Source organism: Chionomys nivalis, chromosome 20 (assembly GCF_950005125.1).
Source record: "Chionomys nivalis chromosome 20, mChiNiv1.1, whole genome shotgun sequence".
Classification (NCBI taxonomy): Eukaryota; Metazoa; Chordata; class Mammalia; order Rodentia; family Cricetidae; genus Chionomys; species Chionomys nivalis.
The window spans coordinates 44,766,504-44,787,738 of record NC_080105.1 but is presented as its reverse complement, the minus strand read 5'-3'; the positions used below and the strand labels follow the sequence as shown (position 1 = coordinate 44,787,738).

Sequence of the window (21,235 nt, the reverse complement as noted above, 5' to 3'; positions counted from 1 at the left end):
TATCTACCACTTCAAGCGCAGTGCATCAATTCTCATCTGAATGCCTTGGAATTAGTAGCTATAAGCACCAGTATTTATGATTCTTTTTCTAATTCCTTACATTAGGAAGTTCGATTTTGACACTTCCCTTTGTTGTTTCTTCCTTTGGTAAAAATCAGCAGTTTCTCCCTTCTATTTCGAGGACAGACATCATTTTTATCTTAGCCCCTCAGAATTTCTATCATATAGCAATGGACTTGGAACTCAGTGTCTAAACTCGGAACATATGCTGCATGCCTGCATTCTAGCTATCAAGTCAGAAAAAAATTTGTTTTCATGCCTATCTGGTCTGACCTCATTGAAGCTATGTAGATCATCATCACACACACACATACACACACACACACACACACTTCCCTTTCACTCCTACTGTCTTCTTTCTTGACTACAAAACGCTGAAAGCTAAAGATCATATTGAATCATTTCCTGAATCTGCCATAGCATTTATCATAATACTATGACAGGTATTTATCCAACATCCATTAGCTGACATTAACTGAGTAATTGATTCTTAGATGTCTTTTCTAGGTGATACAGCATCCTCAGTGAAAGAGAAAAAAGCGAACCTCAACCTTTTGGACAATAACTTTGCTCTGATGAGGACTAAGACAACACAAAGGATTAAAGGTCACTGTTTTTCATGGGGACTTTTACAGTAAGGACAGAAATGTCGTGCCTGATGAAAATTTAGTGTTTTGAAAAGATTTTAAAGAGCTGTTCCTATTTTGAAGATAGTTGCCCTTTCTGCCAGTCTTCCCAGCGGACGATCACAAAGTGGAATCCTGTAAATAGCATTGAACGAGAGCAGAGGAGCTTTCAACTATATCTGACTACTTACATGACACACACATGCACATTTACAGTCAGCTAGCTGTCAAACAGCGTAAGTACCAAGGTTATTAGATATACCATTGACCAAACAATTTTTTTAACCAAGAAGGGGAGAAGGCCAGTTTAGGAATATTGACACTAGTCTCTAGTTTCTTTCATTATTTTCTCATCTTCTTCTGCCTGCCCGGCCCTACCTTCCCTCACATTCACCTGCCCCATGCACCCCTTCCATGCTAACAGAAACAGCAAAACCTGCAAACAGCAAATCCTGGAGGGCTTCTGGTTCCTGTTATCTAAAACCTTGGATTTGAACATTGACAACTTCTCATGTTTTGGGGGTGATGTTTCTAGAAGTTTCTGGATCTTACTATACCTATCCCCTTTCCTAAGTCTCAGGCAATACAGAACTAGAAAGGATAGTGGGAAAATAGGGCACCCTGAGGTCAGACTTCAGTAGACTCAGGCTAGCTGGTGTGGTCATGCTTTGCCATATCAGTTAACAGCTTTTGGAAGGAATAAAAGGTCTTCGTGATCTCCACTCTTTTTAAAAAGGCAAAAACTGCAGGCTGGGCTGTGGCTCAGTGGTAGAGGTCTAGCCTAGCCCTGGACTGGCTTCCCAGGATTCCTCTTCCTACACACAAAATACACCTGAAAGAGCTGTTCTGTTTTACTACAGAATGCTTCTGTTTTGCATTTTCTATTAAATAATATTAGACTTTTGTCCTGTGACTGAGCTCATAAAGATCCTAATGATAGACCATGGTGTATTTCAGATGTTCACAAACCTCAAAGGCTAGATAGCAAACAGTTCGGCTTTGTGGTTCTCGGATGGGCTCTCTGAGTCGGCCACATTCTACCAGGGCACTGTGAGAGCGGCAACAGAGAACGTGATCCCACAAGGTACAGCGTGAAGCTGAAATTTGATTCTCGTGTCCATCCCACCTTTCTTACAACACCACTCTTGTGGCACTCTCCCCCTTGATACATTTAAAAATGAAACAACTACTCTGAGCTTGTGACAGACAGGAAAAGGGCCAGATTTGCGCTGCAGCCATTTTGCTGCTTCTGTCCGGAACTCTCATGATGTAATTAGATTGTCTAAAGCTGAGAAGAAACTTAGACTGAACTTCCTGCTTTGTGTTTCCTTTGAAAAAAAAGTATCAAGATGTCCAAAGTTGCTGAGCCCCAAGCTAGACTATCTGGCTGCAGAACTCTACCACATTTACTTGTTCACATGTTTAGGGATCTCTGGCACTTCAAGATAAAAGCTTAACAACTAAATTGTGAAAAATTCTCAAGCTTGTTGATGTGGGCGTCCCCTCTGTGTGCTGTGATTACCATTAATGAATAAAGAACCTGCTTTGGACCTATTGCAGGGCAGAACTTAGCTAGGCAGGGAAAACATATAGCAGGAATCCACTTTGAGTTGCAGCCAAATAGCCTCAGCACCGGAGACTCTTCTACTAGGTGCAGGCCGTAATTTCATTAAGGATTTGGGCTTCTACCCAACACTGTCAACCAATTGCATCTGTAACCCCAAGGGCAGCAAGTTTGTTTACATTCCTTAAAAAAAATGTATATTGAAGTCAGCCTCTTTCTTTCCCCCCTTAAAAGCTTCTTTCTGAAGGGTTTATCAGTTTTTTTAAAACAGTAAAAAGCAAGTTGAGCTATCTATAATAAATTAGAAAACATTGTGTCTAGAATAGTGCATAATCCTACTGTACAGTGTAGAAGAGGGAACTGAATCACAGTCCTAATGAAACAATATTAGTATCGCTGCTATCATCCTAATTGTCTCATTTAATGAAAACCTCTTATGGGACCCAAAGCAACCCTCCACACAGTTCTTTAAACGTAAACAGAAGAGCAGAGCCATTCTTCCTGAATCATGGTAATTGGACACACCATTCTCATGTGCTCGGCTCATCAAGCTTCCATCTCCAAACTCTAAACAGCAAAGCCCCTGTCGTGGTAAAGCAAGGGAGCGTTCATCTGCTGCTACTGAGGGAGCAAGAGGCGAACTCTATAAGAACCCTAGGGCTTCCTGGGAAAGGGAGATGACCAGGGACACAGAAGGGAAGGGTGGGGACAACTGAAGCCATGCTCAGATCCACCACGCTAGTCTGAACATCCTAGTCCTTCCCTGAGCTCCTTTCTGTCCATTTTATCGTCTGCTCCTGGAGAGAAAGCCAGAAGGGGCTTCACTCTCCGGGTAATATATGGAAGCCTCTGGGCCTGGAAGTTTCTGTGAGCCTGCCAAATGAGAACAGAACTAGTTACAGTCTCTTGTCAAAGAAGAAGTTTTATTCTTCCCAGGACACACGTGATGATTTCCATCTCTTGGAAATGAAATAACGACAAAGACTACCAAATAAAAACCTGGATGTTGCTTTGAATTGGAATATATCCGTGTGGGGGAAAAAGTAACCTGAATTCAAGTCAACTTTCTTTGTTAATCTCCTTGCGGCATTTTTGAGACCCCTGAAGGCGAAGTAGGACTCTGGTTAATTCCAAGAGAAAAGCATGCAGTGCCAATCCTCACTGGAGGAAGGGCAAACTAGTTGGCAAGCTACTTGGTGTGAGCTTCAACAAGGCTTCAACCTCACTGGAACGAAGGGCCATCTAAGGGGCACTCAGATAAATAAGGCAAGACGACTGTCCCTTTCCCTTTCTCATATCTGAAAGACATCAACTCCAGACATATGGACATTGTTGGCATTTTTAGTATAGATTTCAATGCTGCTTGTTTGGGGCATCCTTCAGTCTGAGGGGCTCTGCTTTGTCCACCTTTTCAGAAGAGGGCCATGTCTAAAGACGGGAGCTTTATTGCTTCCAAGATCGGCAAGAACTTACCAGTGCCTAAGGAAAAACAAAAGACAAACAAACAAACAATCCCTTCCCCCCAAACTTGGCACCATTTCTTGTGATCACTCCTTGGCCCTAACAGTGTGAGCACAAGATCATAAAAAGCTTCTTTTCCATATTGCCTTCAGGATGGACACCTGCCACTTACAATCCGCACACAGCTTGTTCATGGCTAAACCTGTCCCGGGGCTGCCTCTTTTCTGTTTCATATCAGCAGGCAGTTTCACGAGTCGTTGACTTCAGCAGAATGAAGCCCAAACACCCACCACTCTGCTGTGTTAGAACCCTCTGGCCTCCCGGGCTTTTCAGATTTCAGACCCTGAATAAGTCAGTAAGTCTACTGGGCTAGAACCAGCAAATCTGATTTAAGCTTCATTGTATTTCACCTCCAGGGACCTCCATAATGCTATTGCCCTGTGCCTTAATTCTCCTGGATGCCATGAAGGGCTTTGTTTTCGTTTTTGCTGTTTTAATTTGGAAATGTCAGCCTTAAAAGGTAAGGGGGTGCTTTCTGGCTTCTAAGCCTGCAAAGCCAAGTGAACTCTGTCTGATGTGAGTACAGGAAATTTCCAAGCATGAACGAGAGGGGAGGCGCTGTTGAGGATGCGATCTGGACTCACTATTCTTTTTCTCCCTTTCCCTCCTTTCTTCACCCCCAAGGCCTGCTCTGGAACTTTGCTACATTTGAGAATTCTCAGCAGCTCCTCTGCCCACATGAGTAGGCTGCTGTGTGATTCCATGGGTCCTTCCCCCTCTGCCTTCTGGCCATTTTACTACTCTGATGCTTCCAATTAAGAAGGTGGCAGAGGGGACGAAAAGATCCAACCTCAATGTGAGGAGACTCTGCTTCTCATTAAAGGTCCTACTGAAAGATATGGAGACATGAAAACAAGATGTCACGATGCCCTTTATCAGCCACAAGGCTGGAGGACTTTCATTATTTCTCAACTTTTACAGCATCATCCATGGACCCAACACCTGAGACACATTTGATCTGTTTGAACTGGATGGCTAACAAGAAATATGTTTCTTTGGCAATGCTGCCAAATTTTCAAATAAGTCTACTATTAGGGAAGGCCTTGGGAAAGACAGTTAATAAGATGTAATTTTCTTCTACTTTGGCTGTTTCCCTCTATTCATCCAGCCATATCGCATGCATCTGTTCCCATAGCAACGCAGTCAAGCTTTGGTCTCACAAGGGATTCTTGAATGCAGAAATCACAAGGCCTTACAGACTTTGAAACAGCTAGTCAAAGCTTCACACACTTAGACATCCAGGAAAAAACAGCTTGGTTTGGGGGCTTGTTTCCTCATTAAGACTTATTCTCAAACACCCCTTGATCCCTGTTTGTGTCAGCTCTACTTCCAAGGAAGCAGAATGCCACAGTCAAGATAGTGTCCTATGAAGGAATTCAGATCACTTATTCAGGGATTAGTTATTGAATTTCTCCTAGGTTGGCAGTCTTATCTATACATGTTAAATGTAACTTAGAAATAAGCATCATAAAAATGTAAAGTAATATGTCAGTTTAGATATGGTGGGATACTGCTGACTGAAGCAGGTATTTTAGGAATATTCATTTATTTTTATGTGTATAAATATTTTTCTGTTTATGTATCTGGGTATGTGTCTGCTTGGTGCCCATGAAGGAGGGCATTCGATCTCTTAGGAAAGGAGTTACAGCCAGTTGTGAGCTACTCTGTGGGTGCTGGAAACTGAAGCCAGGTTCTCTGCAAGGACAGCAAATGCTCTTAACCACTGAACCAACTCTCCAATCGTAGAAGCAGGTATTGAATTAGTCCTCTGCAATGTTCTCCACCATCTCCTACTAATCACATAGGGTCAGAGCAATACATAGTTAATACAGCTGAAACTACAGACTAAACATGTAACCTTGTACGTTTAGTGTGGGTGCTAAGTCAGAGTCAGCCCTGTTCACAGCACCCATAACTGCAACTGTCATCTCTCGCATCTTCACTGGGCTCTGCAATGTGATCTATATAACAGGCTAGTTGCAAGACTGCCAATTGTTCAGAGCTAAGTATATATATATATATATATATATATATATATATATATACACACATATATATATAGTGTGTGTGTGTGTGAGAGAGAGAGAGAGAGAGAATGTGTGAGTGAGTATTTTTGTTTGTGAATGTGTGTGTTTATGTGTGTGAATGTCTGTGTTTTGTGAGTGTGTGTGTGTGTGCGTGTGTGTGTGTGTGTGTGTAAAGGTAAATCATCATAAGGGACACTGGCATTTACATTTGCCAAAGGAGAGTAAAGAATATCTTTAGGACTGTCAGAAAAAAATAGAGCAAATATTCTCCTCATTTCTCTTGGAAATCCTTTCTTTGGGATTTGATGTCTGTTACTGATATCTGTTCAATGCTTTTGAGAAGGGGGAAGAAAGAGGAAAGTCAGGTAAAAGTTTATTATGTGATTAAAGTGAGTGGATTCTCTGAGTAGAAAGCATGTGTGTGATGGAGGAGTTAATTTCATTGGTTAAATAAAGAGACCGCCTTAGCCCTTTAATAGGACAGAAAATTAGGTAGGTGGAGTAGACGGAACAGAATGCTGGGAGAAAGAAGCCGAGTCAGTGAGTCGCCATGATTCTCCCACTCCAGATAGACGCAGGTTAAGATCTTTCCTGGTAAGCCAGCTCGTGGTGCTACACAGAATATTAGAAATGGGTTAGATCAATATGTAAGAGCTAGCCAATAAGAGGCTGCAACTAATGGGCCAGGCAGTGTTCAAAAGAATACAGTTTCCGTGTAATTATTTCATGTATAAAGCTAGTCATGTGGGTGGCCGGGTGGCGGGACGCAGCCCCGCCGCTCCACAAACATGTGTGTACCTCTATGCTTAGCTTTCTTTCCTGACTCCAGAGCTGATGGAATTCTAGGCCTCTGAAATAGTGTTCTTTTTATTTTTTCTTTTTTGTTTTATCAAGACAGAGTTTCTATTTACTTCTGTCCTGTAACTAGCTCTTGTAGACCAGGCTGGCCTTAAACTCACAGAGATCCACCTGTCTCTGCCTCTGGAGTGGTGTACCTGTATATTGGCAATTGTACATTTCTTGTATTCCAGATTAATAAAATTTATACTATGTTATTCCTAATCATGAGAGTTAAATCATTAATCTGGTATTGCATAATAGGAAATGGAGGAGGATTTTATTCCACCTCTGTTATACATGCTTCTTTGAGAGAAGGATGATACATATCTCTGGTACTTGGGGTGAGCTCATTGAGAATGGCCCCAATAGGCTCATATGTTTAAATTCTAGGTCTCCATTTTGTAGAACTGTTTGAGCAGGATTGGGAAGAATGATCTTATTGGAGTGGGTGTGGCATTGCTTGAGGAGGAGTATGACTGAGGGATGGGCTTCAAAGCACATTTCAAAAGCACACTCTAGGCCCAGCCTTGCTCTCTGTCTACAACTTCCAGATCAGATATAAGTTCTCAACTCCTTGTATACCCAACTGCTGCCATGCTCTGTGCCAGGATGATGATGGACTAACCCTCTGGAACTATAGTGAAACCCTAACTAAATGCTTTCTTTTGACAGTTGCCTTGGGTCTGGTGCCTCTTTATAGTGCAATAGAACAGCAACTAATGTAGTAACTATGTGAAGATAAAAAAGGAACTTGGGCATTTCTTCAAAGTGAGATTGAGTTGAGCCAACAGATACCAGGTGGCTATAAGCACCTCTTCTTATTCTGCTCCTCCAGATATTTTAGCACCCATGTCAGCCCTAGACTCAACAGCATTCTCCACCTTGAAGGAGGCTGAACGTAGAGCTGAAAGAGAGTCCTCTGTTCCTGGTAATGTCCTGACAGAGCAACAAAGCCCTAAGGAAGCTTTATTCAATGAGGATGGACTGCTGCTAAGTCAGGGCTCTGGAGATAGCAGACTGAGGGAAATACAGGGCACTGCCTGCTTTTATAACCACAGGTCACCAGAAGAGTCAGGCCTGCTCAGGGTGGGCATTGTTCTTTCCTGGCAGGTTCACATTGCAGAGATAGGAAGCTGAGCAGTTGTTCAGTTGTTGGCAACAGATTCTACATGGCCTAATTCCTAACTAATGTGTGTGTATACGGATATGCATGTAAGTGTATGCACATATGTGTTGAAGCCAGTGGACAACTTGGAGTGTTGTTCCTTAGTAGCCGTCCACTTTGTTTTTGAGACAGAGTCTCTCAGGGGCCTGGGGCTCACATGTAGGTGCTGGGAATCAAACCCTGGTCTTCACACTTGTATGGGAGGCACTTCACCAACCAAACCAAGTCTTTGGACCCAAGTCTAGTATATTATGATATAAATTTTCTTTAAAAAGTATTTCAGCAATTTTTAGTGATTAATAAGGTATAAGATTTTTTTAAACCATGCTTTAAAAGTAACTTACTTTGTTGGTCTCTTAATTGAAAGATTACTTTCTCCTAGGAGGTTGAGCAGCTGTTGAGTTGCTGGCAGCACATCCTACACGGCCTGACTAATTCCTATCTGGCCCTTTACAGAAAGTGTGCTGACCCCAGCTGAAATCATTCACTTCACAGCTTTTGAAGATCAAAGCTGGAGAACAAAGAGCAAGAGAGGAAATGCTGCCCGCTGAACTGAATATGTTATCTGGGTGAGATTTCAAGAGAGACGTAGATTATACACATCCGTGCTATTTTAATTTGGCATTCATCGCGGCAATGTCAAGGTGAACAAGTAACATTTGTTGAAAGTGTTCTGGGCACTATGCTGGAAAAATTTCAACACAATAGCCATTTGAATTACTTATGTCAAGGGAGCTTAGGCTGTCCCGGAGAAGAGGTGTTAGGGGAAAATAAGCAAGTAGCAAGTCAACAGGCTCATGACCCTAGACACTAGAAGGGGAGCTAGGTCCAGAATGGACAATTGATGTTCATTAGTGTCTGGACAGAAAAGATGCTAAATGGAGTCCTCTGCTTGATTTGCAGTTTCCCTACAGTGTGAGGTCAGAAATATATGACTTTGGAGCCGCATACTCTAGGTCTTATGTCTACTGTAAATGGAGAGTCAAAAGAACAGAGCTGGAGCTCCCCCATGCTCACTCTATAAATCAATGGAGTGCGCAGAGGTGTCTGTGCACTGTGTGGCAGGCAAAGTATCTGTTTGCTAAATGACAATTTAAAAATCATAGCTTTCACAACTAGAATAGAGACTTACTATACTGTCTATTCTATATGGGCTATGACTAGAAAGAAAAACTCTAGGATGTAAGTAACATGTTTACATAGACTGGAATGAGCTGCAGCACCTGGGTTGCTGGGCAAACTTGTGTCCCTGCTGAGGAAGCATCCTCTCCTCTCCTCTCCTCTCCTCTCCTCTCCTCTCCTCTCCTCTCCTCTCCTCTCCTCTCCTCTCCTCTCCTCTCCTCTCTTCTCCTTTCCCCTTCCCCGCCCCTCCCATCTCTTTTCCTCTCCTTCCCTCTTTCCTCCCCATCCTGCAACAAAATTCATTTTCTGGATTCATTTATCATTCTGTGTCCACGTTGATCAGAAAGTGAACTTAACACACTTATTTTCACAGATGACAAACCAAGAATTCTCTCCTCTGTCAAACTTGCTAAGTTTGAAAACTCTCTAAGTTATTGTCTTTCCTGCATATTCATATTTTTCAATGCTTCCATTTTCAGTATAAGCCTTTGCCTTTTCAAAGAGGTATCTATTCTCTTGGGAGCTGCCTATTCTCTGTAAATTCATTTTTCTCTGGCAACAGTGCCTCCTCCTGACTTCTGGTTGGATCCTTCATTTGTGGATTCTGAATCCATTCTGTGGCAAAGAGTCGTATTCCATCTTTTCTTGGCAGACACATATTCCCCCGCCCCCCTTTTCAGACTGAAAAAGAGTCAGGCATAATGTCTATGAAAATAGGGAGAAAAAGTGAGAAGGCAAGAGTAAGCCAAGCATTAAGAAGATAAGAGTTTTTTTTTTTCCTGAAAACAAAAACACAACAAAACAAAGCAATAGTACCAAAGGCAAGGAAAATAAAAATAACAGTAAGGAGCTCATTGTTTAGGTGGTGATGTGAAGGTAACTTTTGTTCACTTATTGGCAGATCTAAACGTTGTCCTAAAATGCCCTCTAACTTGTATGCAGGTACCCACTTTTGCAGACTGAGTATGCATGCATTAGGGGCTAAGCAGTGCATACCATTTCCTGATGGGCAGAGGACATGCAAGGTATTTGCTGCCATGGGTTTATGTACCAGTGTAAGCTATTCATCTGAGGAAGCATCCTCTCTTCTCCTCTCTCTCCTCTCCTCTCCTCTCCTCTCCTCTCCTCTCCTCTCCTCTCCTCTCCTCTCCTCTCCTCTCCTCTCCTCTCCTCTCCTCTCCTCTCCTCTTCTCTCCTCTCCACTTACCAGGATAACACAGTGTAAGCTTCTGGCTAAATAACCCAAATTACAAACCTGGACACAGGGCCAAAACCAATGTAGGACTTTTTGGTAATGTGCTCTGAGGCAGAGTGAGATGGCAATAGACACTTGACACACTGATACCAGAGTTGAACTCCATCCAAAAATGGACAAGAGAATCCAGCAAGATAACCATCCCACATGGCTACCCCGGATCACTTCAGAGTTTGTTAAGTCAAAGCATTTTCAAAAGGTGCCCCCAATTACCTGTTGATGCTGTTTTTCTGTGCTAACATCTGCCAGTCCTTGCCTTTGGCATTGGGGGTATCAAATGTAGCACAGATCCTCTGTCGGATGGAATAGGGAATTTTGAAGGCTTTCGGGCCAGTCTGTGCAGGGAAAGTACTGTCCTCTTGTGCGAAGAAAGTGATGGTTTCTCGTTCACTCTATAAACAAGATAAGCGATGCATGGTCAGATCCAAAGGAAAACACTGCTGACATTTTTTTATTATTGTTTTTGAAAATCTGTGTTAAGACACGTGCTCAAAATGCATACATAAAACACACTGACAGGTTCCTTAGTTTTCAAAATAGTAAGGACCCTCTTTAGTGGCCCATCTGTCATGTTCTAAAGATTTACAGGAGCCTCTTCCACAGGGATATCATAAGCCACCGGATCCTAGTATACTGCCTTGCCTGGTAAAGGCAGAATTGAGTGTTTCTTATTTTATTTTATTTTGTTTTATTTTTTAGGGCTCTCGGAGATAGATGAGGATTACTATGAAGAAGCCACCTGATGACAGATTTGGGTTCAGTATGAGGAATGACCCTCTGATATTCATTGAGGCCAAAGATGAATGGGCTGATCAAAGCAGCAGACGGGGAAGCTGTAAGGGGAGACTGCATGTTAATGCTACAGAAGTTTGTTCTATTCCCAGTCCTGAAGCTGTGTGGCACTGTGATAAATCTTGGTTTTGATTTAAGTCCCCTCAGTGAGACAGATTCTGCCAGAGACCACACTTCCGTGAGCTGTGTACCGTGTGCTGGCTGGAAGCTTCCCTGCGTGCCGTCTGCCCACATGCTTCTAATGGACAGCTGTGCAGTCAGGATTTGCTGTGTCAGTGCAACCCAATGGTCGGGTCACCACATTCAAAATAAAGTCACAGGGACAGTATCTGTCAGGTTGCAGCAGTAGCTGATGGGCTCATGTAGACTAATAGAATCTGAAGAAGTCACAAATATCTGGTGAAATGAAGCCCATGATTATTATATGCTGTAAAATAAAAGAGATACTGCTGACATAATTAAAGTAGCTAATCAGATGGCTTTGATTTAATTATTCTCCTTTTCCCCTGTGGGTCAAACTTAACTAGGTAGCCTTGAAAAGGAGAAAAGGATAAGTCTTTTGGAATGTATTCTCTCTCTCTCTCTCTCTCTCTCTCTCTCTCTCTCTCTCTCTCTCTGTGTGTGTGTGTGTGTGTGTCTGTGTCTGTGTCTGTTTGTCTGTATGTCTCTCTCCCTCCTTTCCCACCACTCTTTTGCCTGTACTGGGTATTGAATTCAGGGCCTGTGTAAGATGGGCAAATACACTACCACTGAGATGCATCCCCAGATTTGGAGGAAGATGGCAATGACCACGCTGAGAATTAACTGCCTGTGAAGGAGATGTGTAACTGATATGGAGCTCAAACTAACCTGTGGTCTATGGCCATCATATGGAGCGGGGACCGGAGCTCCACAGGATAAGGAACTGAGTTGTAGTAACAACTTGGACAAGCGTGGACTCTGAGCTGCAATAGGAATATTTCCGTAGCCAATCTTCACTCGTGGTTCAGTTAGTGAGATCCTGACCAGAGAAGACAGCTATGCCAAGTTTGAACATCTGAATTATAATAATAGGATTTCTTTAAGGTGCTAAATTGATGATAATTTGTTATGTTGAAAGAGAAATGGAAGGCAAGGAGGGCTGAGGGACTGATGATGAGACTTTAAGCCCCACTCAGCTAGCCTTTGTACGGCATATTGCATTCTTCTTCATGTCAGCACATGACTCATCACTGCTCTAAGTCCTGTACTGGTTTCTCCATGACTCGTGGTCTTTTTATGTCTTTCTATTGTGGTCACTGCAACCATCGTGACCCTCTTCAGAGAGTGTCAGGCTTGCGCAACTCTAAGAACTTGGGTGTAGCAAGTTTCCTTCAAAGTCTGTCAGCTAAAGAGTCTGGCTGATGGAGAGGTTTTATGAATGTTTGGCAGTGTTTCTTACTTTTTCCATCATCATTGGACACGGTGGCATAGCTTGGGCGTTGAAGACCTAGGATGCCCCAAAGCATTTCTTAGATGTTGGAAGACAGAACAGCTTCATGGTCAAAGGCATGTGTAAGGTACTGTATCGCAAATTCCCAGTATCATTTAAGTTCTACTGACTGGTTTCCGTTCTGTTACATACGACATTATAGGACAATCTTATACAGATTCTTTTAGTGTTGGTGTCTGGTCTGGTCTAATAACAAAAGCAGTTTTAAAACCATCTTTTTAGATGGCTCTGCAGTAGGGCTCTATCCTCCCCGGCTTGTAACTCTGGATGCTATATAACCTTTATTCTCAGCTCCCGAATGAGACTTCCTGACACGTCTACAGACTCGGCAGACAGTATAAAAGCTTGTAGAAAGCCACCCCCATAATTTGTGACACGCCTGAAACTGCCAGCTGGGATGCCCTAGTAACTACGCCAGCCGCCATTTTACTGCTTCAAAACAAACTGGAAATCCATCGAGCAGAGGGATTATGAACAATCCTGTGCAGGTGATATTAACACTATGCCTTGGAAATTTATATGAAGGAGAGTCTTCATGGAAGACGTGTTGGAGTTGGCCTGGAAGGATTGGTAGGCATAGACTGAATAGACTTAGGGCTGATAGGTACTTATCCCAGACAGAGTGGATAGTTCTGTTCTGATATATTGGGTGGTTATAAAATAAACCAACTCAGCTTCTTACTGCATAAAATGGGTTACAAGTAGACATTATTTTTTTATCATGGTTTGTAAAATTTCTTTTAGCCTCTAAAAATGCAAATCAAGTGGAGATAGCTTCCTTACATATTTTTTCTGACTTGAAGACTAGAGCAGAAAGGAAGAGAGGAGCAAGACAAGCCCAAAGAGGAACGGGGAAAAAAAGAATTTTACTCAAGTTAACACTAGAGTCTCCTGTGTGAAACGGTACCAAAGGTATTAACCTAAGGGAAGGTGGCTTGAACGTGAAAATAAATAAATAAATAAATGAAGATTCAGGATAAATAATTGTTAGACACAAAATTAGCTTTCAACAACTACATGCTACCTTGAATTATTTAGAATAATAGAATCTTGGGCTGGTAATATATCTTGGTTGGTAGAGCACTTGGCTAAAATGGGTTAGGCCCTACATTTAAAAAAAATAAGAGTATATGTATATGTGTATGTGTGTGTGTTCATGAGGCTTGGGGAAAGGGGTCCCTTTGGGAATTTCCCTCAGTTGCTCCCCATCTTATTCATTGACAAAAGGTCTTTCACTGTACTCAATGCACCGTGGTTCTACCAGCTGAACAGCAAGCCCCAGTGATCCTCCTGTCTCTGCCTCCACAGTGAAGGACTTAGAGATGTGCACCACTTCACCTGGCTTCTAACTCCATGCATGCTGGGGATCTGAGGTTGGGTCCTCATGCTTCACAGCAAGCATGTGACCAACTGAGCAGTCACCTACAAACTGCACTCTTCAAAATCAAAATAATCAGACTGGATCTCAGGCTGCATTGAGACAAGTTAGGATAGTTTAACCCTCAAGAATCTCTTGGCAGGAGAGAAGTCACTCTAAAGCAGAAAATGACATAGGAGAAAGTGGCATTCCTTTGAAGAACAGAATATATGAATAGAATATATGAGGTTGAATTTAAAACTAAGCCCTTTCAAATTTATTACACTTTAATAAGTGGATCCATTTCACTCTTAAAATTTCCAAACTTAAATATTTCCCCTCTACCACGGTGGCACTTTATGAAACATTTATGATGCATTCTAAAACACATCTGAACCAAGTAATAAGAATGCTGTAGGTACATCCCATTCTCTGAGTGTTTAAATTAAATATGCAGAGGAACAGTAGATTTTCATGCTCTGTACATCTGAGATAAGCGGCTGCTACCTGGCTTGCATGGGGAGTTGTAAATCACCGAGAGATTCCAAGTGCTCTATTTTATAGCAGACAAATTATCCCCCAACTTCCACTACTTTTGGAGGAAAGATAAGAGAATTGCTTAAAGGGGAAATTGTAACATGCAAGATTCTCATTTAAGTCATTTCTACCCAAAACTGTCTTCAATAATATTATATTAGGGAAAAAATGATGGGATAAATCATGTGAGGGTTCTTCCCTGTTCCTCAGAGTGTTCCAGGCTCCAGGTTTAGATGGATGGCAGTGTTGATTTGAGAGAGCCTCAGTTGCCAGCAGTCATTATGTAATTTGACAGGATTGCATCTAAGAGGAAGGAATTCAGTGCTATGAAAGACTGACACAATTTTAGCCACATAAATTTTCAAAAGATGTAATATTTTGGCTAAAACCTTTTATTTAAGTGTCATTGCAAAGATGGTACTTATTTGGAAATTCATTTAGAGCCGGGAGACTCATGATGGGAAATGACAGATGTAATAGCGCATAGAATCAATGTCTCAATGAGTATGATCACTGCATTAACTTAGATATGTAATACACATACATACCCATGAATGCACATGCTTACATCCCCCATGGTTACTGTCAAATATAGGAAGTTGTTTCACTAAGAGAACCTACTCGAGTAAGACAAAGAATGAAGATCCTGAGATGAAATGCAAAGGGATTAGGGGAACAAAATTAAGAAAAAAAATCAATGGCATCTATAAAAAGCTACAAAAGTTCCATATTATTGTGGCGGGGTTTACTCAATAGGCCCTAGAGGCTAACTTCTGAAACTTCCTAAACCCCTAAAGTCAGTGTTTCCAGCCTGGTGACCAGGAAGTGTGACCTCCCTTCAAAACTGGTCTATTATTCCAAGTCATTCATGTCTAGAATATCACCTTCCTGGGAAGCCCCAGCAATCAGTTTCTGAGCACTGTCCATCTTTAGCCCTTTGCTTAAACCTTTTACTATGAAAGTCAATTTTAGGAAAAGGCAACAGTTGTTATTGACCACTGGATATGTCCTTTCCCCAGACATTGGAAGATGTTTGAGAGACAGTTCAATGATGGCACACTCAGGATATGCAATCTTTTCCTAATCACCTCTAAAATGAACCCTGACATACTCCGTCACCCAAATATTGGCGATCTATGTTTTCTTCCTTTGTGTGTTGGCATATGTGCATGCGCTCTGACTTTTGTGGGTGCGACTGTGTTGAGGCCACAGAACAGCCTTGAGTATTGTTTCTTCTCAGGAACTATCTGCCTTATGCTTTGTTAAAACAGGATATCTCATTGGACCTAGAGCTTACCTACTAGGGTAGGGTGGTATCAAGTTCGATACATTTGTATATCTCTGTCTCCCCAGAACCGGGATTAAAATCACATAGCAGCACACTTGCTCTGGGGAGGGACCTTAGGGCAACATGCTTGTACTGTAAGCTCTTTAAGGACCAAGATACCTCCATAGTTCTGACTTCTTTTTTGACAAAAGAATGAATTGTCACATTCACTTCATTTATGTATTTAAGAAGAAAATTACTGGTGTTGGGATGTTTGCCACCAGTGCCTGGGCTCCCAAGTTGAACACTTGCATGATGTTTGCTCATAATGAGGCTCATTTTGGGGTCCTTAGATAATGTAGTAAGTAAGTAGAGACTTTGAGCCTGAAGTCAAGTCTCTCAGTTTGCACTGTGGTTGCACATCTCATTAGCTCAGTATCTTTAGCCAAGTAGGGTAACCTCCTTGAGATTTTATATCACGTACAATTGGGAATGCAGTAATACTTAATCCACAGGGCCGTAATGGTTATGTGACAAATATGAAACAAATAAAACAAAGCCTAAATACAGGGGCTTTCAAAAGTTATTAGTTGTCCTCTAACACAGAAAATGCTATCAAATTAGACGTGCCTAAGATGCTCAGGGACTGGGCCAAATTCCTGCAGTAAATACTTTAAGCAATTAATAAACCAATCCTTGACAGAATGAAAAGAGCAGTAAAGCATCTAAAAGCAGAAGGCTGTGAACCAATTATTATCAGTCAACAATATATCTGATGCTATTTTGATACTTGTTTCCCAGTGTCCAGAGATACTGTGATGCTTGTCTTCTTGATGGCTCAATGTCATGGTTAATTTTGAATCATTAGAAAAGAGATCAAACAACAAAAGGTAGGAAGGATTGGGTTTCTTGGATGATTTTCCTTTGATGTGCTTCACGAATTTAGTTAAGCAATAACGAAAAGTATTAGAGCATGTCAATCCTCATATTTTGTCCTTCTGTAAATTTCCTCAATAGCAGAAGACCCAGCATCTAGGTGATATATATATATCACACACACACACACACATATATATATATATATATATATATATATATATATATATATATATATATAAACAAGGTTTTCAAACCTAGAATTCTTTGCTTGACCTGTTAATAGACATGTCAGGCAATCCAGGTTTGATGCCTCTTTCTTCTGCCTTTTAATGGGTGCACTTGAAAATTAGGTGTTTTGGGGTTTTTTTTGGGGGGGTCCTCTTTTGTTTCTCATTTTAAAAATCCATGGCTGGGGAGGCATAGACCCCAGAGGGGAACTTATTACTGTTGCTTAGCCTAGTTGTCATGGTGACAAACTGCATTCTAAATATTTATGCTTCTAACCATAGACAAATGCTATTTAATCAGGAAAGCTTTTCTTTGCAGTGAACGGTGGTCAACACAGACTCATGACTGCTCAAGATGGTGAGGAGGGTGATGGAGACGAGTGATCAGCCCGAAATGGGACAGGGGCAGGGATGTCACAGAGGGAACCGAAAGAATGTAAGGGCTGGAAAACAGAAAGAAGGACTGTAACAGAAAGAAGCCACTGCAAACACACCTCACATCAGCTGCAGCTGTTTGCCTGTGCAGGGCCTGACCAAGACTGGGGCTGTCAAATGCCAATCATGGATTGGGCAGGGACTCAGAGAGCCCTACCCCTCCTTGCTGAACTTTTGGTTACTGATGGGTTCCGGGCAAGAGATGTAACTATTTTCAGTTGTGTATACACTAACGAACCCATCACATGCGAATGGGCAGTTCCAAACCTGTGGTCAAACAGATGGTCCTAGCTTAAATCAGTGGGTCACAAAATGAACAAACAGAAAGACATGGATATGGGGAGGGGATTTGGTGGAGAGCAGATGACAGGAGTGGGAAGGAAATAAAGGATAAGAAATGAGAGTAATCAGCATGCATTGTACCAGTGGTTCTCAACCTGCGGGTCACAACCAACAAAACGATCACATATCAGATATCCTGCATATTAGATATTTACATTATAATTCATAACAATAGCAAAATTACAGTTAGGAAGTAGCAAGGAAATAATTTTATGCCTGAGGGGTCCCCATAACATGAGGCACTGTATTAAAGGGTCTCAGCATTAGGAAGGTTGAGAACCAGTGCATTATATACATGTTTGCAGCTGTCAGGAAATTTAACCAATTAAAAAAAAAAAACTAGAAATAAAAGAATCCATCTAACTTCAGGATGAACTATTACTAAAAGAGGTTACAGTCTAAGAAAAAAAGTTTCCTATAGCATTTGTTTGCATTTTATCTGGGAAATGTATTGAATTAAATAAGCCAGGACTATTCACGAAAGAGTTTCTAAAAATACCCTGCCCAGATTTCTGGATGTACTTTCCCCATCAAAGCTGCTTCAGTACTAAATGCTAATTGGCAATAATGAATGCAAATAGCGCACATACACATCAGTTAAGACAGCTATCAATTGTAAGACACGATCCTTGGGAAAGCTATCCAGTCCTCAGAAAAACTATTTGGGGAATTAGCAATACTCACTTTGCATAAATAATGAGTTGAAATAAAAATGCAAAGAAGTGATAATGCATTACAGTTATACACATTCTAAGGAAGAAAACTTGAAACTGAGTTTTTATGCTGACAAATTTACATGTTAAAATCAGTGGTTCACAAAACAAACAAAAAGACATGGATGTGAGAAAGGGACTTGGTGGTGAGGGGCTCCAAAGATTAAGCATTATTAAGAATCAGGTGAACAATAGCCCAGTGACCACCTGATTCTCAGCTATTATGTTGATCCACCATGGTCACATGTCAGCAAGTATCCCAGGTCTGCTATGAATTAGGAAACTGTTTGTTTGTTGTAGAAGAGTCCCTGTACTCGCTCCTTCTGCAAAAGTCTCTCTACAGAGCCTTGATTAAGATCTCAGAAAGGTTGAGGTTCCCTGTTCAGTGGGATGCTCATTTCAATTCTGAGCCTGAGAAAGTGTGGTTTTCCTCCTTGGAAATGAGAGTCAAGAGCCTACATTTTGAAGTTTCTAACACTAGCACAGCCATGACATATATGCGCTCTTTATTCCTACTGTCTCTTAGGAAGGGACTCAAAGGACCCACATCCCAGACTTACCTCTAGGATGGATGTCTGCACTTGGAGGATCTGTTCATGGCCTTTGAGCTGCCGGATGCAGATTTTGCAGGACAGCTGGGTGGTGGTGGGCGTGTAGCGCTCCAGGGAAAAGGCACAGTGCAAGGGCTGCCGGTTGCTGCTCCACACTCGGGAGAAGGGGACCTCCTGCAGTGGGGAAGGGTGGACAGGACAGAGAGTGAAGAGCAGAGCCCTGCTTCAAGGAACCAGAACAGGAGAGACTTAGTCACAACAATTATGATGATGATGGTGATCATAGCACAGATAATTGCCTAAGTGACTTTGGTGGAATTATAGAAATAATGTTTCAACATATGCCAGGCAGCACAGAAGTAATTAATGTCAATTCCAATTGATAACATTTGAATTCCTAAGCCATGCTGCAAGAGCTCAGATTTTACTCCTACACACACACACACACACACACACACACACACACACACAATTAGAATGAATACCACTAAACTTTAACTTTTTCTCACTAAAATTTATCTTCTTTAGAAGTATTTTTGTACTTCATCCTTCTATATAAGCCAGGAGTAGAATGCGATATTCTCATTGAAGTGAGAATTATACTGAGAAATTGAACTAATCGTCCATACCACAGACTCATGTATAGGGACAAACAGTCAATGTATCTGATACAATTGTAGACAACTCAGAACGGGACACAGACACGCTTGACACCCATAGTGACATAACTATCCAATCACCTACGATTGGTCCTGTACAACATAAATGAGAAATAATAATTTAGGTTTTGTCATATGCTCAGTGACTGATATAACTCCATGGCAAATGTATGTTTTACTAAACTAGAATGGAAATTATCCCTTTTCCTTAATACTACCTGGAGTATGCTAACAAAGGCATTTTGCTTTTACTTTGTGTTTGTTGTCATTTGTTGTTTTTATGTGTTAAAAGCTATCTCCTTCCTAGTGAAATGTGGCCGGGGACTTGGCAATGACCATGGGAGCCCAGCTTCTAAGAGCCCTCATCATCACTTTTATTTCCTCTGTTTATCACCTCATTAATTTGCTCCTTCATTGCTAAAAATATAATTTTCTGCAATGCTGCAGCTGAAAGGTGGCAAGAGATGTATGAGGACTGGAAGCTGGGAACGCCGGAGTGTGGCTGCTGATAGGCCTGTAATGTGTTAGAAGACCATGGCCACAGTTGTAATTATTCACTTCGAGGAAGTGTTTATTCCTGAGCTCTAGTGTTCACATTTATTTGTATAATCTGCTTCCCAATTTTCTCTAAAAGTGATACAGATGTAAATCTAAATTTTGGATAGTACTGCGCTGTTCAGCTCTGCAGATGGTTTGTCCCAGCCGGGCTTGTTGACTGTTTCCATCCCCTCATTGTGGATTGAAGTCTCAGGTGAAGCCTCACCTAGATACCCAATGGCTTCCTGCCATTGTTGTATACAGCTCTGCCTTTGATGCGTGTGGCCTCAGGGAGGAGCAAGCGTACATATAGGCCAAGGGAGACTAGGGGAGGGAAGCTCCATCCATTAAGCTATGGGGAAGCCCTCATGATTGTTGGGTTACGACATTTTAGGTGCAACCTGTTGGGGTGTGGAGCACCCCAGACCCCATAAGAAGCCTCTAACCTATGTTCTATAATGAAACCCAATAAATATTCACTGGTCCCAAAGAGTGAACTTTTCTTGTGTTTGCTCTTAATCCTGAGTCAAAGAAAAGTCAGTAGACTTTCCTCCCAAGATGTACAGAGAGAGCAGAGAAGGTTTCAAGGATGACTGTGCTTTGCAGCATTCACAACCCCTTCTCCTGAGCCTTCACCCATTCTGCAATCCATGGGTTACCCTTACACTGCTCCAGCCTCCTATACATCTCCCTCTGCCCACTGAACTCGGTCCCATCTGCTTGCACAAGACCAACTGTCATCTCCCTTTGCAAGGCTCTAATAACCACGTCCTGGCATTTATCTCAGCATCAGTCTCTGGCACTGTAGCCTGAGGCACTCTACAAATGCAAATAGCATTTACTTCTTAGGCTTTTTTTTTTTTTAACCATCTCTCTTCCATGGTCATTTAGCAAACTTTCCTAACCCCCTTACACCTCACTGGAGCTGAATGAATCCTGTCTCACATGCTTCTGCCTCTAGTCTCTACTAGACAAGCTTGGCAGGGTGTGGGGACTCACAGGAGACTCAAGGGGAAGTCAGTTGATTGGCATACATCAGGAACAGCATCACGGTCTATCACCTCCAGCCATGAGAGACACTGATGTGACCATTACCTAGCAACTTGGCCTTCACCCCATGATTCCCTTGCTTGATAGCTCACAGAAGACCTCAGTGCCTTACATTATAAATCCAGCTTCCTGCTTGGCCTTCTCAGGCGTCCGCCATTTCATGACCTGCCTCTACTCTCTACGTTCTCTGTCTAATAATCTCTCAAATGAAATCTCCTCTTCACCAGTTGGTTTTGCA

The 21,235-nt window shown here is 41.9% G+C and overlaps 1 protein-coding gene across 5 annotated transcripts in view; it reads right to left on the bottom strand.

Moving 5' to 3' along the window:
* Unc5d (unc-5 netrin receptor D) overlaps positions 1–21,235 on the bottom strand; it is a 522,183-nt gene that overhangs the window by 6,753 nt on the left and 494,195 nt on the right. For all 5 annotated transcript variants that reach the window (XM_057752764.1, XM_057752765.1, XM_057752766.1 and 2 more), the window contains 2 exons: positions 18,761–18,925; positions 10,394–10,572 (listed from right to left, as the gene is read on the bottom strand). In XM_057752764.1, coding sequence (XP_057608747.1) covers positions 10,394–10,572; positions 18,761–18,925 — 344 coding nt within the window. The remainder of the gene's footprint in view (positions 1–10,393; positions 10,573–18,760; positions 18,926–21,235) is intronic.